The sequence below is a fragment of the Haliotis cracherodii genome, unplaced genomic scaffold (assembly GCF_022045235.1).
Source record: "Haliotis cracherodii isolate W230 unplaced genomic scaffold, xgHalCrac1.p SCAF_6, whole genome shotgun sequence".
NCBI classification, from domain to species: domain Eukaryota; kingdom Metazoa; phylum Mollusca; class Gastropoda; order Lepetellida; family Haliotidae; genus Haliotis; species Haliotis cracherodii.
In genome coordinates this window covers 5,515,657-5,532,042 of record NW_027266319.1, presented here as the reverse complement: position 1 = coordinate 5,532,042, position 16,386 = coordinate 5,515,657, and the positions used below count along the sequence as shown (strand labels likewise).

Here is a 16,386-nt window from a genome sequence, read left to right as displayed (position 1 = left end):
ATGGTGAGTTTGGTGGAATGTTGCCTTCAACAGAACCGGTATTTTAGTCAGATCACAGCTGCAGCTTGATGTGGGAGGAGAGAAACCCAGCAACAGGCATGAATAAGAGACTTCACTGGTCTAAACAGACTTAAAATAGTCATAGCACTGAGATGGCTTTGTGGACAGAACTCCTGAACAACATGGGACTTGCCTCTCATGCATATTCATCAGTGTCAACAATCTGGTCGAGCTATGTCAGTGTTTATGAAGTTTCAGAGTGAATTCTGGGTTCCAAGTGAAATGATGATGATGATGACAACAACAACAACAACAACAACAATAATGTGTAAATTTGTACAGCACCAAATCCATCCCTAAGCATGCTCAGAGTGCTAACATTATACCCCCAGTCAAAGGATCAGTGAGCACTCAAATGTTAATTCTCAGCTCCCTAGGGAGAATCCAACACAAGCCCTCCCTGTAAGACTTAAGGATCAGATGGAACTCCAGTACTATGTATTGTGCTGGAGTCTTCATAATAAGAACAGAATTCACAGTGTTAACATATTTAATGACGAAATAAATGAAGCGATACACTGGACAACCTCAATCATCGAAAAGACATGATGTCTGCTATAATATAGATCATAGTGTGCATAAAACTGACAATGTACAGTTGCAGTATGTACACACAAAGTCCCAGCCACCTCGCCATGACAACAAATTTACAGAAAAATCAGCTTGCAACTTAAGCGACACTCTTTTAAATGTTACCTCTATGAATCTATCAGTCACTGCCATCAGCCTTTTTCAGACACCTAACATGCGAACCTATTGTGTCTTGGGTCACTTTGTGTCTTGGGCAGAGAGTCTGCACCATCGCCCTTCTTCAAAACTCATGCTAATAAAAAAACCAAGTCATATAGGAAGATGTTTTCTTTAACTATCCATGTAAACGGGTTACAAAAGTGGGTGGCGAAACAACTACTCTCAAAGCTGCGGGCATGGTACTATTCAATAATGAATACAGACTTCGTTATTGTAATGAGAAAGGTCTCCCTTGAGATCTCAGATTGTACACATTCAACAAAAGCCTACCAATAGAAAAGCTGACAGACAGGAGGCACCTGATCATATAATACTGAGCATATCAAGCAGATTTTACTGTAGCTTCAGTCACTTGGAGACACCCGGTTATCAGGAATGCAGTCGCAGCAACATACTTCAACAGCAGAAATATGACAATAAGTAGGTAAGCTCATAACAATCTGCTTAAAGTGTGAACACTGCATGCCCATTATCAATAAAGAGAGCTGGGCCTGGTTTCACAAAGCGACTGAAGACTTATGACAATCATAGCGCTAAGATCTCTTTGCGAAACCAGCCCTGGTCAGTAATGAACTTTGAAATTTATCAATCATTGGCAGAAATAGCACAATTTGTTACAAATGTTAAGCAATGGTACACACAAACACACTATAAGAAAAATATCAGAGTGATATTGCATGATCAAGATCTTTTTAACTGTTAAAAACATGGGTAGATTAACCAGATAAGGTGGGTAATGATAGTTGAGCTATCTTGTCTGTTGAAGCACACTGTCAGGATCAATATATTGACACATTTAACAGACACCATTACCATTAATATAAATAGAACAATATTATTTGGGCCAGAATATAGGACTTCATGAGTTATCTCCCTTTAACAAAATGTATACATACAGCTGTTTTCTCATATATGTTATTACGTAGGTAAACACAATTTAGTTCTTGTTGGCTGTTGGGACATCAATTGTGAATGACTCACTGCTGTCATATTTACAACATTAGATAAACAGAAAGCTGTTTCAGTGATAAATCGAACATGTTTTCAATAAACAAGTGTCCGTTTTGAAAACTGATCTTTCAAAACAGAAAACTACAACACATAAGTAAATACACTTCATAATGGAAAAGTGATGTTAGAAATAAATATACAACATTTCAAATTCCAGTTTGATATCAAACACCAATCAAAGACACCATTAATCAGTAAGACACAGTGTTTTAACTCATAATTTGTACCACCATTTCAAGAATTTAAAACACCATACAAGAACTTCTAGTCTCACATCGATAAATAAAAGCTAGTATGCATCTTTAATAACATGGAGCTATTTATGATAAATAATAATCTCCTGTGCTGCAATTATGATCATGTCTTAATTACACCCAATTACTAAAATAAATTAGCTACCATATTCTTTAACATGTTTATATCGTCCATGTATCTATCCAAGACTGGGCTCAGCATTGTGAGATGTATCTACAATTTCATTGACAAAATAAATAGTGGTGGATTATATCACATGTTTTAGACAGGAGTTGTACACCAAACTGAATGTTTCAATACACATTATATTACCTGTGCTAGGATGTTATAAGTAACTTGTTACTTCCTATTCAATAAATCTCTAAAACTAATAAATATTGTTTACAATGAGCCACATGTTGATTAACTGACACAATATCACATGTCTATTAAGTTAATATAGACACTGTCTACTAGACCAGTCTACAGAGTGTGATCACTGCCATGTGTTTCCCTACCCCATCACCAAGTCTGACATCCATACAAACTCCACTAGTGAACAACAACACACATATATACTATTCAAAGGAAGTCGAAGAACACCGGATTCCTTCATCTTACTGTAGTTAATGTGTCATGGCATGAGTTGGGTGTTCTTGAACCTCTTTTGAGTAGAATATATAATGTCCTTATGTCGGTAGAAAACTGCTTGATTGGAATATTTACAACTCGGTGAGCTCCATGCTGTACATAAGTGAGTATTGTTGAACTATTGCATCTTTCTGTAATATTAATCATTCCTATTGAAAAGTGTGCAAGCTTACACGCTGCTGTGAGAATAATTATCTCAAACATGATGCAACATAACTGCCGGTCAGGTTGTAAGGACTAGTAGTTTTTGTGGTAGAAGTTTAAACATTTAAAGCAGGGGTTATAGGCGTAAATCTTTGATTCGCCCAATGCAGAACTAGCCGGACATAGTTGTGGCCTAGTTGGATTTATGTAGGTGTTTCCTCTTGCCATTTGCATAGCACTAGATCTTGCACATCGGATACCCTATAGCACTAGATCTTGCACATCGGATACCCTATAGCTAGCCGGACATAGTTGTGGCCTAGTTGGATTTATGTAGGTGTTTCCTCTTGCCATTTGGATAGCACTAGATCTTGCACATCGGATACCCTATAGCACTAGATCTTGCACATCGGATACCCTATAGCACTAGATCTTGCACATCAGATACCCTATGGCACTAGATCTTGCACATCGGATACCCTATAGCACTAGATCTGGAGGCTTGAGTGTTAGAATCACACTGATATTAACAGCAGCTGAACAAACCTTTTCACACTGTTAAACATGCATACTGTAGAAATGAGGTAAGAAGTACAAAAAAGTCTAACCCAAAACACTCAATTTGCATTCAACTGAAACTATGGAATACCTGACATCTTTAAATATGCAAAGCACTAAACTCTAACATGAACAAAGTGGAGATATTTCATAATTTGATTAACATCATACAGCACAAAATCAAGTAAAATACCATGTGCTTTTGAGAAATCCTATTATCTATCAAAATATGATCCGACCAGGACTTATTCTAGTTGTCATTCCAATAGTATCATCGTGGACCCATACAAGCACAGAGAACAAAAGGTTACATGATCTATTATTTAGCAATTATCAACCTACATTGACATAATACAAAACAAAAACCAACCCAGACAGTCTCCGACATTTCAATCCCATAACACAGTCCTTACATGTCAACGTTACAATGTATTCCCAAGGGTACCTTTTTTGTAAAATATGGACATTATTTTGTCTTATATTTTAATTTGCAAATAATTTTAGTTCTAAAATATGTTTTGAGGCTGAAACGATTCACTGCTCGGCTTGTTTATTTTGATCAACATGACACAATTCAATCAGTATCCATACATATTATTTCCAAATTTGTTTAAATTATCTGCACCATCAGATAGTCCACAAACTGGTACTGGCCGACATTTTGGCTTCTTCCAACGGAGTTTAATATTCAGTCATGTATTTGCCTTCAGATACATGAACACTTGACATCAAAACTTGATATTTGAAAACAATTTTCCCTCTTTCCAAATAAGAATACATCCATGACATGATATTCTGAAAATGATATCATGATCATGATGATATATATTGCATCATGATAATGAACAGTGTATTGTTTCAGCCTAAATATGTGTTCTGTTATAGATGGTTCCCGACTTGGGTTTATAAGAACTATATACAGGTTGAAGGTGCTTGATACTGAACCAAAGCAGCAACACGGATGGGCTATATTTCTTTGTTCAGCTTTACACTGCAGTGAGGCTCATGAGCTCATGAAACAACAGTCATCTCAAAAACACAGGACAGACAAGGAGAAGTAGAACTGTCACTACCGACGTCGATGATGTGGCCAGCTTTCGAGGAAGCAGTCGCTGGTGTTGTCAGGGACTCGGCGGTGACCGTGCGTCATGTGACAGTGGTAGACTGTCCTCGGAATACTTAGACACTTCTCATACAAATCCAATCGTTCACTATCAAACCTTGACTGCAGTCACTCATACATAGTCTGGTCTGTGGGGGTCCCATCTTAATGACCTGACTTGGAATGCTGGATTAGCCACTGCAATGTGATGTCTGGAACAAACAAATCAAGTAGATAGGTTAATACAAATGAAGCAAATAAATAGTAAACATGGGTTTCAACACATTAGGCATCCTTTATATTAAATAAACAAACGACATGTGAATAAATGGTTAAGTTCTTTGCAAAACGTCAAAGATTGCTGACTTATTAACCAAGTTGCATACTGAGAAGCATACTCATATTGACATAGGTGATAAAATTATTATGACAAATTCATGTCCTTACCTATATTTTCCTTTTCTTTGCAAGATATAGAGTAACAACAGATTTCTCTATCTTGGATTGCCGACAGATTCCTGCAAGGGAAAACAATAGTAAGAAGCAGTTCTCAATGTGTTGGACTGAGTACGATCTACAGTCAGCTTAACACTTCACATACACCAGAGATGTTAAAAGTAAGATAAACAGTTAATTCCTAATATTCTGGTTTGGTCCAACCCTGTCAAATAGGTGACAAATGTAGAATTAGGGCACAATGGCGAACAAAATGATCTCCAAACAGAGGACTGCATCACTGACTTGTCTTAAACTATGGATTACAGTTTCATGAGACTTCAGTGCAGATACTGTTGAGAAGAAAATAGGCATGGGAATATTCTGCATCCCAAGTTTGGTGTCAGTGCACACACCAGTATTACCAGCAACAGTTGCTACTTACATCCTCTCAATGAGTTCCTTCTCGTCTAATGCCCCTGCCAGGTCCCGCTTGTTGCCCAGCACCAGTACTGGGATGCCCTGAAGCTGGGGCTTGTCCAGCAGGTTGTGCAGCTCGTTCCTTGAAGCCTCCAGCTTGTCATGATCCGCAGCATCCACCATGTACCTGTAGCATCAATACAGCTGTAGCAACAACATACCACGTACCTGTAGCAACAATACAGCTGTAGCAACAACATACTATGCACCTGAAGCAAAAATACAGCTATGCCAAAACATTATATACTGTGCACCTGTAGCATCAATACAGCTGTAGCAACAACATACCATGCACCTGTAGCAACAACATACCATGTACCCGTAGCATAAATACAGCTGTAGCAACAACATACCATGGACCCGTAGCATAAATACAGCTGTAGCAACAACATACCATGTACCCATAGCAACAATACAGCTGTAGCAACAATACAGCTGTAGCAACAACACAGCTGTAGCCAACAACATACCATGTACCTGTAGCAACAATACAGCTGTAGCAACAACACAGACAGTGTTCAAATACTAACAATGAAAGTCAGGTGTCCTTGTCATAACCCCAATGCAAAAAGTAAAATATTTATCTGTTTATGGGGCAAACCTCAAGGACCCAAGGAACCCTTTACACTAAAAAACTGCCATGTACCTGTAGCAAAACATACCATATATTTCTACTGAAGATGAGCTGACAAGATCCACCATATTTTTACTAGATTTAGTGAGTGAGTGAGTATGGTTTAATGCCGCTTTTAGCAATATTCCAGCAATATCATGGCGGGTGGCACCAGAAATGGGCTTCACACATTGTACCCATGTCGGGAATCGAACCTGGGTCTTCGGCGTGACAAGCGAACGCTTTAACCAATAGGCTACCCGACCGTCCCTACTAGATTTAGGCTCTGGACTAGTGGCAAAAGTCATAGTCAGATACCTTGAAGTGAAGATTACCAGTCAAGTGAAACAACCTCAAGCAAAGGATATGGTGCTGACAGCATAGGTGAATCTAAATCTAAAACTAACCAAATTCATAATTCCTTTGCCTTGGACCACTTTGCAAAAGATCTTGATCCCAACTTAACTGATGGATTAAAAATATAACCATGATTCCGAGGAAAACACACCATTGGGTGAAGACTAAGACAGGAAACAAACAATGGCAGTAGCCTTTGATGAGGTCAAGTAGCATGTGAAGGTCAAGTGTTAGCTTCTCAAGGTCAAGTGTCAGCTTCTCAAGGACAAATATTAGTTTAAGGTCAAGCATCAGATCAAGATCAGGTCCACTGAATTATGTTATGAATTAACAGTGAGGATAATTAATTGTGGATTGATCCCCAGCAACCTATGCTGATCATAAAAGAATACCAAATGGATCTGGTGGTCAGACTCCGTGACTAAGTTGATAATTTGTCATCATGGATCATTGTCCACAATATCAATCACTGGATTGTCTGATCCAGACTATTATTAACAGGCTGCCATCATATAGCAGGAATATTGGAGGGTGTGGCATTTCACAACAAACAAAATGGTTGTTTAATATTTACTGTGATTATTGAGAGCAATATCGCATAAGCTATGACCATTGACTCATTATGGACAACATGTGGAACTCTACTTGATACTCACACAATGGCATTGACTCCTCGGCAGTATCTCTCCCACATGCTTCGAAATCTGGGCTGGCCACCAATATCCCACAACTGTCAAGAAAAAAACAAGACGATTATTACATGTTTGTTTGTTTGTTGTTTAACGCCGCACTCAGCAATATTCCAGCTATATGACGCCGATCTGTAAATAATCGAGTACGGACCAGACAATCCAGTGATTAACATCATGAGCATCGATCTACTCAATTGAGAATGATGACATGCATCAACAAAGTCAGCGAGCCTGACCACCCGATCCCGTTAGTCACCTTTTACGACAAACATAGTCACCTTTTACGGCAAGCATGGGTTGCTGAAGACCTATTCTACCCCGGAATCTTCATGGGTCGATTATTACATGTAAGTTTCACATATCTTACTAACTAATGCACAGGGATGAGAATGGATATTTTCCTTTTCAGCTGTAACTCAAGCATGGTTCATAATTTGGGGGTGTTTATGGGGGATGTTTAACAAAACTGTGGTCACTAAAATTCCCAGATACATGAAGATTCTCACCCCTGAATACATGATAGCCATGTCAACACTATTATTTAATCCATTTGAGTTTGGTTTAATGCTGCTTTGAAAATAATCTTAATTATATTGCCACATGTCAACATATCAAAATAATGTGGAAGGAAAGCTCATTGCGATGCAGGTCTTGTCCGCCCCTTGAACAGTTTTTTAGCAAATTATTCATGGCATATCAGCTTGGAAGTGGGAGAAAAGCCTAAAGTGATGTAATTCCTAAATGATTACCGCTTAGTGAAACCCACAAGCAAGGGTGTGGTCCTGATACACCTAGAATCATAGTCAGGGCAAATCAGGGATTTGAACCCACAACGATAGGTTTCTGATGTGCAAGGGAGGCAACTCAGTACAGTGGACTGCAGTGTCCGAGATGACTGGGCTTCTCGTGCACCCACAATTTTGGCGAACCCAGCTCGCATGGACATAACGCTGACAGAGGATCAAAGATCAGTACCAGGACATGTCTGGGAATTAGAACTCATGGCTAGCAGAATTGAAAAAAACACCACCTGTTCCCCCAACATAAAGACAACGAAAACATACTTCCAGAGCAATAGATAAACTTTTGGTATTTTACGCAGGGGTTATATTTTGATTTTGTATCCACAAGTTTTAGAGGGTATTCAATTTTTTTTACCCACCTGTTTTCTTGACATTTGGGTATTTAACTTAAAACCTGTTTCGGAACAATCCCTGTAAATATTTTTAAACTATGTGAATAGTAGTATACCTGTCTGCGTCTGCTTGCAGCTCCCTCTCCGGGATGCCACTTTGTGTTCATAAAACCTAGCAATGTAAGGAAGGTGCTATTGTTTTAATTACCTATCATCGACCAATTAAGATACAACATGTACATTGACTAGGCACGATGTGCTTTTTAATGGGTATCTATCAGTATGTTTGTTGCAGAAGCTTTTCCGAATGTAACTGTTGATGTGTGAATTTGGTGATTGGCTGATACACAATCATTTTATTTAACAGTTGTAATAGTCGCTATCATTTTATCTTATAGTTGTAATATACGCATTAATTATATTTCAAAAGGGTATTTATAGTTTTTATTGAGCATTTGATACTATAGGATTTGATTTGTCTGCATATTTCAGCTTATTTAATGCATATTTTACGTAAAATATGCAGCTTATCCCGAGCTCTGTATTTCCACACAAACCATTTACCATCTTACTGCAAGATGGAAATAAGAAATACCATAAATAACTGAATTCGCAGCTGTACCCAACATTTGCACAAGGTACACTACAAATATATAAACAACAACAGGGAGTGCTTACTTACCTTGATTGTGACGTTCCCTTTGGTAATCTTCCTCATGTTGAACCCAACTGTGGGAATCATGTCTTCACTGAACTGGCCTGACTGTAAACAGAAGGCAGTCACATGTTAGTAACTGTCTACACAGTCCAATAGTTAAAATTCTGTGTGTCGCTGCTTTCTGTTCAGCAGCAGCCATACCACTCTGGGGTCACATGCATCCTGCATCCTGGTTAAAGTGTTTGCTCATCACGTCGAAGATCTGAGTTCGATTTCCACATGGGTACAATGTGTGAAGCCCATTTCTGGTGTCCCCTGACATGGTATTGCTGGAATATTACTAAAAGTGGAGTAAAACAATACTAACTCACTCACTCACTCACTCACTCACTCACTCACATGCAACCTACAAGGCATGAAAGTGGCAATCATTCTCATGAATCAAGCGGCGTAAACAATATCATTAAAATCTGACCTAAGTTCTCACTACTGCTAAACACCATGACAAAGATCTGAAGACATCCCATTAGGGGTCACAGCAGAACGACCTTTTATCTGACTGATCAGAGCGTTGCTTACCAGATCATGAAAGTGACAATCCGAATTTGATTTCTAATCATACAACCTCGAAAACTTTAACACGGAGTACTCCGAACGATAGTTACAGGTTTAACGACAGAATACATACAATCTAGACCATCTATTAGCCATTCCAGAATGTTCTTTTGTTTAGGTTTCAAATTTGTAATCGAGAATTTGTCAAAATATGTTTGGGAGCGTTGTCGCCAATTTGAAATTAGTGTCGAAAAGCACGAGAAAGCTGTTTTCTGATTGGTCATTCTATTGGTCGGTCAAAGTTCGCGCAAGGTCGTAATGGGATGTCCTCAGATCTTTGTTTAGCGGTAGCGAGAACAAAGGTCTGATTTTAATGAAATTGGTGGCGTAAAACAATACTCACTCACATGCTACCTACAAGGCCTGAAAGTGGCAATAAATCGCATGAATCAAGAACCCTATTGTTTGTTTGTTTGTGGTTTACTCAGCAATGTTCCAGTTATATAAAGGCGGCCTGTTAATAATTGACCCAGACAATCCAGTGATTTATATGAACAACAATCCACACCAAATCTACTTGGTTCTCTCTCACATATATTGCTGGGGAAGCACTTTAATGTTGTTTTTGCAAAAAAATTGCGAGTTCAGTGCTACATGTCAATGTTAAAATAAAAGATCTTAAAACAATGTAAAACTAACACTACGTGTTCTAAGCTACCATACCAGTGTTTAAAATACCTGCCTGACAATCCTCCAGTTTATTGTTATTTTCTGACAAATATTAAACAGTACTATTCTCATGTTTACCTCCTTTTTGTCTTAGTCTAGAAAATTCTTGACAGGTAACATTGTATCCGGTCTGGTAACTTTGTAAAGTCGCCAGTCTAGTTGTCTGACTGAATATTTAGGGAATTTTATACATTGACTATACATAAACATTGGCACACAATATTCTTAGCACTTGGTCTGGGCGAAGCAGGTAACATAACATTGTGCCTCACTGTGATAATGATATAGTGGGAATATTACTTAAAGCAGTGTAAAATCCACTCACTTGCTCAGCACTAACATAGCTTTTTTAAAGGCAGCCCTCAACTTATCTTAAGTGTACTTCCTCTGTGAAGCCACAACTCATCAACACAGCTGGTCATGACAGCGTGTGGATAAATGTCACTTTGACCAGCATTCCTGATTTGTCAAAACATGTCAGCTTAGAGTAGGGAGAGAGCGCCAATGAAGGGATTCAGATGTTCACCACTATGGTGAAACACACGAGCATCATAATGACACAGAATCCTTGATTATCAGGATGAATCTATTATCGTGCTCTGGCACTCTGAAGGGACGCAACTCTGCATAGCAAACTGCAGCACTTGAGTCAACTGGGCTGCCAGTGCGAACTAAAAGAGGCTTGTAAGACCTGAGTAGTTTCAGATCTGTACACTTAAAACCAAATGACCAGAACAATACTGATTAAGTGTCTATTTTCAACAAAAAGTTTCATAATACTTGTAACAAGACACAAAAAATGAAACTGCATAACATTTTACAGACAAACAGTTTAGGCTCAAGCTGAAACATTTTACTATTGTTGGCCCTGTTGCTGGTAGAAAACACAAGACCATTTTTAACTCAACAATTTTTTCAGCTCAAACAAGTTTGAAACAAGGAACAGATTCAGCGTTCCTGTTTACTGGTAATTACCAGTATTTTACCGGTAAAATTAGGCTAGGACCGGTAATTTATGTGACTGCCAGTCCCTGGACCGGCAAATAAAGTACCTTATAGATCTTTGTTGTTGAACAAAACATTGGTGATATTCATTTAAGTACATTTTTCAAACAAAGTCAGCTTGTCTGTTACCATCAGGGTTTCCCCTTGTCTAATTCTAGGTTAAATATCCTTTTGTTGCGACTTCGTCTTAAAATATTTAAAAAAAAAGAATAGAAAATTGTGACTGAAGTTTGTATAAATGACGTATAGAATCATAGAATTAAAAATAACTAATTTTGATACGGTTTTTTATTTGTTGAAAGTTGGGACTGGCAAAAATTAGAGTGGCCAGTCCACAAGGACTGGCAGTTTCAAAAGCCAGCTGGAACACTGTAGATTATTAGGTTTCCATCACAATTATTACCTGAATATTATGATTATCATGAGCCTGGCCTAAGGCATGTTAGGCATTCCAAGTAAATGATGAAATTTACATTGGTTGAACAGAGATTATGGCTGCTGTCTTACATGATCTTTGGTCATCTTAAGCTGTCTGCTCAGTGTCAAAGACATATTTTGAGAGTGGAGAAAATTAGTGTCATTTGTCATTATTTCAGCACAAAGAAAACTGAGTCATCAGTGAGAGATAACATAATTGTCTTCGTTGTACTGATGTTGAGAAACTAGAGGACAGTTTTCACTTATATATATATATATATGTTATGACACAATGTTTTTTATAAAACAGTAGGATAAACACACAAATATAAGAACAAAGGAATGGAAACTTGCACTAACCCCGACCAGTTTTCTTAATGTTAAAGGTACCTTAAGGGCTAATAGAATTTCAAACATTTTGGGTGGGTTATTGCTGTATGTTATCACTATTTGGTCTATAAGTATATCTCTATTATTTAACACTCCGAGGCAAGGGTTACAGCCGGAGGTTTGACCCCCTAAGGATCATGAAGGAGTTCCTGATCAAAAAGGGGATCCAGGGACTAAGGAAGGAGTTGGGGGTACCCTCTCTTAACTCTTAACACAACTAACCCTAAAGATCAAAGAGGCAAGCTCAGGGTAGACATAACAACAAATTTGCCTGTAGCCAGTAGGGATTGCTCCATTTAAAAGTAACAGGCCCTTCTGCAAAACTAACTGGCCCACAACTATATGGTGGAGGCCACGAAGTGGCTGAACCTGAGGTAGCATTTTTTAACTCCTCACCCCTAAAACACCTTTTCCTGCACTCTAAGATTAAATCTTGGCTTCCATTTGCCTCATTTCGTGGTGATGTATCAGCAAATAAAGACCTTGTACACAACATTACAAAATGGCGTCTGATTGTCATTCTACTGAGACGACTGACATGTATCTTTCTTTGAGTTAACCATCCACACCACCTCATTCTCCACTATAAAATACATTTTTATTGAAATTACATGATTCACAATCATAATCAAACAAAAATTAAACATACACAGAAAAGGAGTGAAATTTTGACTTGCCAGATGCGATGTCTACTGTATGTTTCAGCCAATAGCTAAATTGACCCCTGCATCATGCAAGATGAGTAAAGCAAGAGTGACAACCTGAACAATTAGCGGTAAAGTGGTGTCTTGTTACACAGATTATGGGTCTATCACTGTTAAGTTAAGACCCACTCACTTGATGGTGGACCTAATGACTGTCTCTAACTTATGAGTGAGTATGTTTTTACGCTGCTTTTAGCAATATTCCAGCAATATCACAAAGGGGGACACATTGTATCCATGTGCGGAATTGGGCCCAGGTCTTCAGCGTGACGAGAGAACACTTTAACCACTAGGCTACCCCACAACCCCTGTTAACTTATGAATAGAAGTAGGCCTCAGGTTAAAAGCATCAATAATCATTATGGAAATTATGAAAGACTTACAGACAATTGGTCTGGCATATTAGACTACCACAGATCCTGGCAAACAATATGAGGAGGAAGTTTTAGAAGCCTGTGATTCAACTGGATTTTTCATGCCAGATGGAGTTCAATCTATCTGGTATGACAAAATCAATTGAAGATAATTAGGAACTGGAACTGATAGAAGTAAGAGGCTCCATTGACTGGAGCCTATTTCCAGTTGGTTTGTTTGTGTTTAACACTGCACTCAGCAATATTCCAGCTGTATGACGGCAGTCTGTAAATAATCAAGTATGGACCAGACAATCCTGTGATTGATTGACACATTTGGGATACGATGACATGCATCAACCAAGTCAGGGAGCCTGACCACCAGATCCCATTAGTTGCCTCTAATGACAAGCAGTCGCCTTTTATGTCAAACATGGGTTGCTGACGACCTACTCTACCCCAGGTCCTTTTTCTAGTCAAGGTCTAGGTGTACCTTATCTTATTCTTAATGGAGTCTCATGAGAACCAAGTTACACTAATATTATCATAGTGTCTATTTCTTGTGCAGGTCTAGACACTATGATAATACTAGTGTAACTTGGCTATCGTGAGACTCTATTATAAAATAAAATATGGTACACCTACAGAATACCTGATAACCATGATACCTATCTGCCATGTTTGTTTGACGCTGCTAATATATAAAACTCAAAATACACAGAATAATGAACTCCAGCAGGATTTTGTACATTGAATATCAAAGCAATTCATAAACATCGAAAACTGGACATCAACATTGAAATATTCATCAAAAATAGAAGTTCCATAATGCTGTGCGGCAACCTCATCAGTGACATCTATCAGGGCCACATTTCAACAAACATAGTATTTTTCATTAACTTCGGAAACGTAAAATGACAAAAGACAGCATGTCTTTCAGGTTGTATGTATGTGTGTGTCTCAGGGAGGGAGAGGCAAGACCCCCAATTCTGTTATTTTTGCGAGGTCTCTATTTATGTCAGCTTAAAAACCTTAGAAACTGTTACTAAGGAAGGTTGGTTGGTTTGTTGTTTAACGCCCCACTCAGCAATATTCCAGCTATATGATGGCGGTCTGTAAATAATTGAGTCTGGACCAGATAATCCAGTGATTAATATCATGACCATTGATCCACGCAATTGGGATCGATGACATGCATCAACCAAGTCAGCAAGTCTTACCACCCGATCCCATTAGTAGCCTTTTAAGACAAGCATAGTCGCCTTTTACGGCAAACATGGGTTGTTGAATATGAACAATATGGCGGAAGGTATCAATTATTCTACCCTAAAGAAACTCTATTACCTAGCCCTCAAGTAACTTTAATAGTAACATGTTGCTAAAATCAACTCATTCAACGTTTCTAATATACCAATACACCCAAGCCTAGCAACTGAACTATTGCACTAAATTCTCAATGAATCCGACCCTAACTAATTCTAACTAGTTGTTAAACTAGTGCATGAATGTTTCGTCTAAATATTATGGACGAATGTCCTTGCACGAACCATATGATTGTGAGTCACTGGCCAACTAAATGTTGGAAAATGACTGAACAAAGGATCCATCACTCGCGCTGTCAAAATTATATATAACCATTACACAGCGCGATTTCGCTTCCATGTCCACGTTTACGTGTCCCGAACGTGATTTAAGGAAAATGTTTACTTTAGTTTCATAAGACGTCGGAGAAGAACAATCTGCACGAGGAAGTGACGTGCTGAGTTGCTAGTAGGCGGTTTCAATCACGCTCGTTGCAATCGGGATTCACAGCTGACTCCAACTTACCGCTATTACGTTTACAAATGTAGTTTTACCAGAATACTGTAAGCCTACAAGTGTTAGTTCCATCTCTTCTTTCCAGAAGAGACTTTTGAACCAGTCCAATATCTTTTGAATCATAGCAAACATGGTGATAAACAAGATATTCCAAGTGACAGTCGACTGAACGCCTCTCAATTTTTCCTAAACCGGAAGGACACACAGTTCTCTGAACATCACATGACACACTGAGGCCAAAGGTCAATTCCATGAGATATTTTCATGAAAACTTATTTGAAAACAAAATTGCGACCTCAGCACATCATCATATCATCACCATTAACTTTGAAGAATATTTTTATTCTAGAGCTTAAGCTAAAACGGCCCATCAGCAAGACGTCACCGAGCGAAAACGGCACCTATTGGCGTAAACGAAACCTCGCCTACAGCGAAAACGGCTACCATTGCCTGGCGAAAACGGTTGCACATACAGCGACCAGAACACGGCACCTTCATTTTTTCTTTTTTATCTTGGTACTAAATTAAATGAAATTTAACTCACATGGTCACTTGCAAACACAAATAATTGTGAAATGTTAATAGCCTTAGAACAAGTCTGCATTTCACGTTTTACCCTGCAGCCATTACCTTTACCCAATGGTATATTTTTAATTATACCGCCCCAACTACTAAAAATCAGAGACCATGAAATAGATTTTATGATCTCTGTGAAAATATACAGAAAATGATGTTGCTTTCTTCGTTTAAAGGGGCACTGATCTAACGCAATTCCCCGGGACTGGTTGTTGCCTTTGTTATTGTTTTTTCCCGGTGAGTACCCGGATGTATGGCAGAAATCTTGACTAGTTCGCGACCTCTGTTGCGCCATTCGTAAGCGTATTAGTCACTTTTATGGGTAGTAATAAGGGCGTATGGTCACATTGATCAACAAAATGAAACACAGTTTTCGAGATAATAAGGAAACGTAGGTATCTTTGTGGGTAGCATCGGTAATGGTGACGAAGTTTTGATAAGTCACTTGTTTGGTAATTTTGCGATTTTCGTTTTCACTATTTTGACTTGCAACACTAAGTAAATATTTCACCTGAGCCTTGCTTTTTTTATAGTGTGTATATTTTTTTACCGTCAAAATATGTAACATTTTCAAATTTATTAAACGCCTAAATATTCAGTTATTTTACAAAGTGACTGAAAAACATTTCCATCTGTCTTATTATGATAACGAATTCCAAACATTTTGATGTTTAAGGCACGTGGGATTACTTTCCCCCAAGCCGGTGCCAAAATCCGTTCGGCATAAGCACGGAGAACTATTTCTTATTTTATTCTCATATGGTTGGCGTACTTTGTATGTGAAACACACGGCCCTTAAACGACGCGCACACGCATGCACGCAATCACACGCACGCGCATACCTCATGAAATCAAACTGCATGTGGAACAGTTATTACAGATCAGGCGATCCATACATCGCAACAGAAGACCTCGGAAATTCCAAAACATGTAGAATACCTTCAGGGAAGTAGTATACA

At 38.5% G+C, this 16,386-nt stretch overlaps 1 protein-coding gene across 1 annotated transcript; it reads right to left on the bottom strand.

Moving 5' to 3' along the window:
- Positions 1 to 536: 536 nt before the first annotated feature.
- LOC139444787 (ADP-ribosylation factor-like protein 8A) lies at positions 537 to 15,051 on the bottom strand. The gene is made up of 6 exons (XM_071225738.1): positions 14,861 to 15,051; positions 8,905 to 8,985; positions 7,052 to 7,125; positions 5,391 to 5,552; positions 4,958 to 5,028; positions 537 to 4,722 (listed from the first exon to the last, which is right to left on the bottom strand). Exons 1-6 carry the CDS (start codon positions 14,981 to 14,983, stop codon positions 4,676 to 4,678), a joined length of 558 nt encoding a protein of 185 aa, XP_071081839.1. The 5' UTR covers positions 14,984 to 15,051; the 3' UTR covers positions 537 to 4,675.
- Between the last annotated feature and the right edge of the window lie 1,335 nt (positions 15,052 to 16,386).

Excerpts from the sequence above, each read along its gene's own strand:
- LOC139444787 (XM_071225738.1), bottom strand. The coding sequence starts at position 14,983 with ATGTTTGCTATGATTCAAAAGATATTGGACTGGTTCAAAAGTCTCTTC. Across the intron at positions 5,553-7,051 it reads CGAGGAGTCAATGCCATTGT|GTACATGGTGGATGCTGCGG; the intron begins GTGAGTATCAAG and ends TTGATGCTACAG. Across the intron at positions 5,029-5,390 it reads AAGGAACTCATTGAGAGGAT|GAATCTGTCGGCAATCCAAG; the intron begins GTAAGTAGCAAC and ends TTTCCCTTGCAG.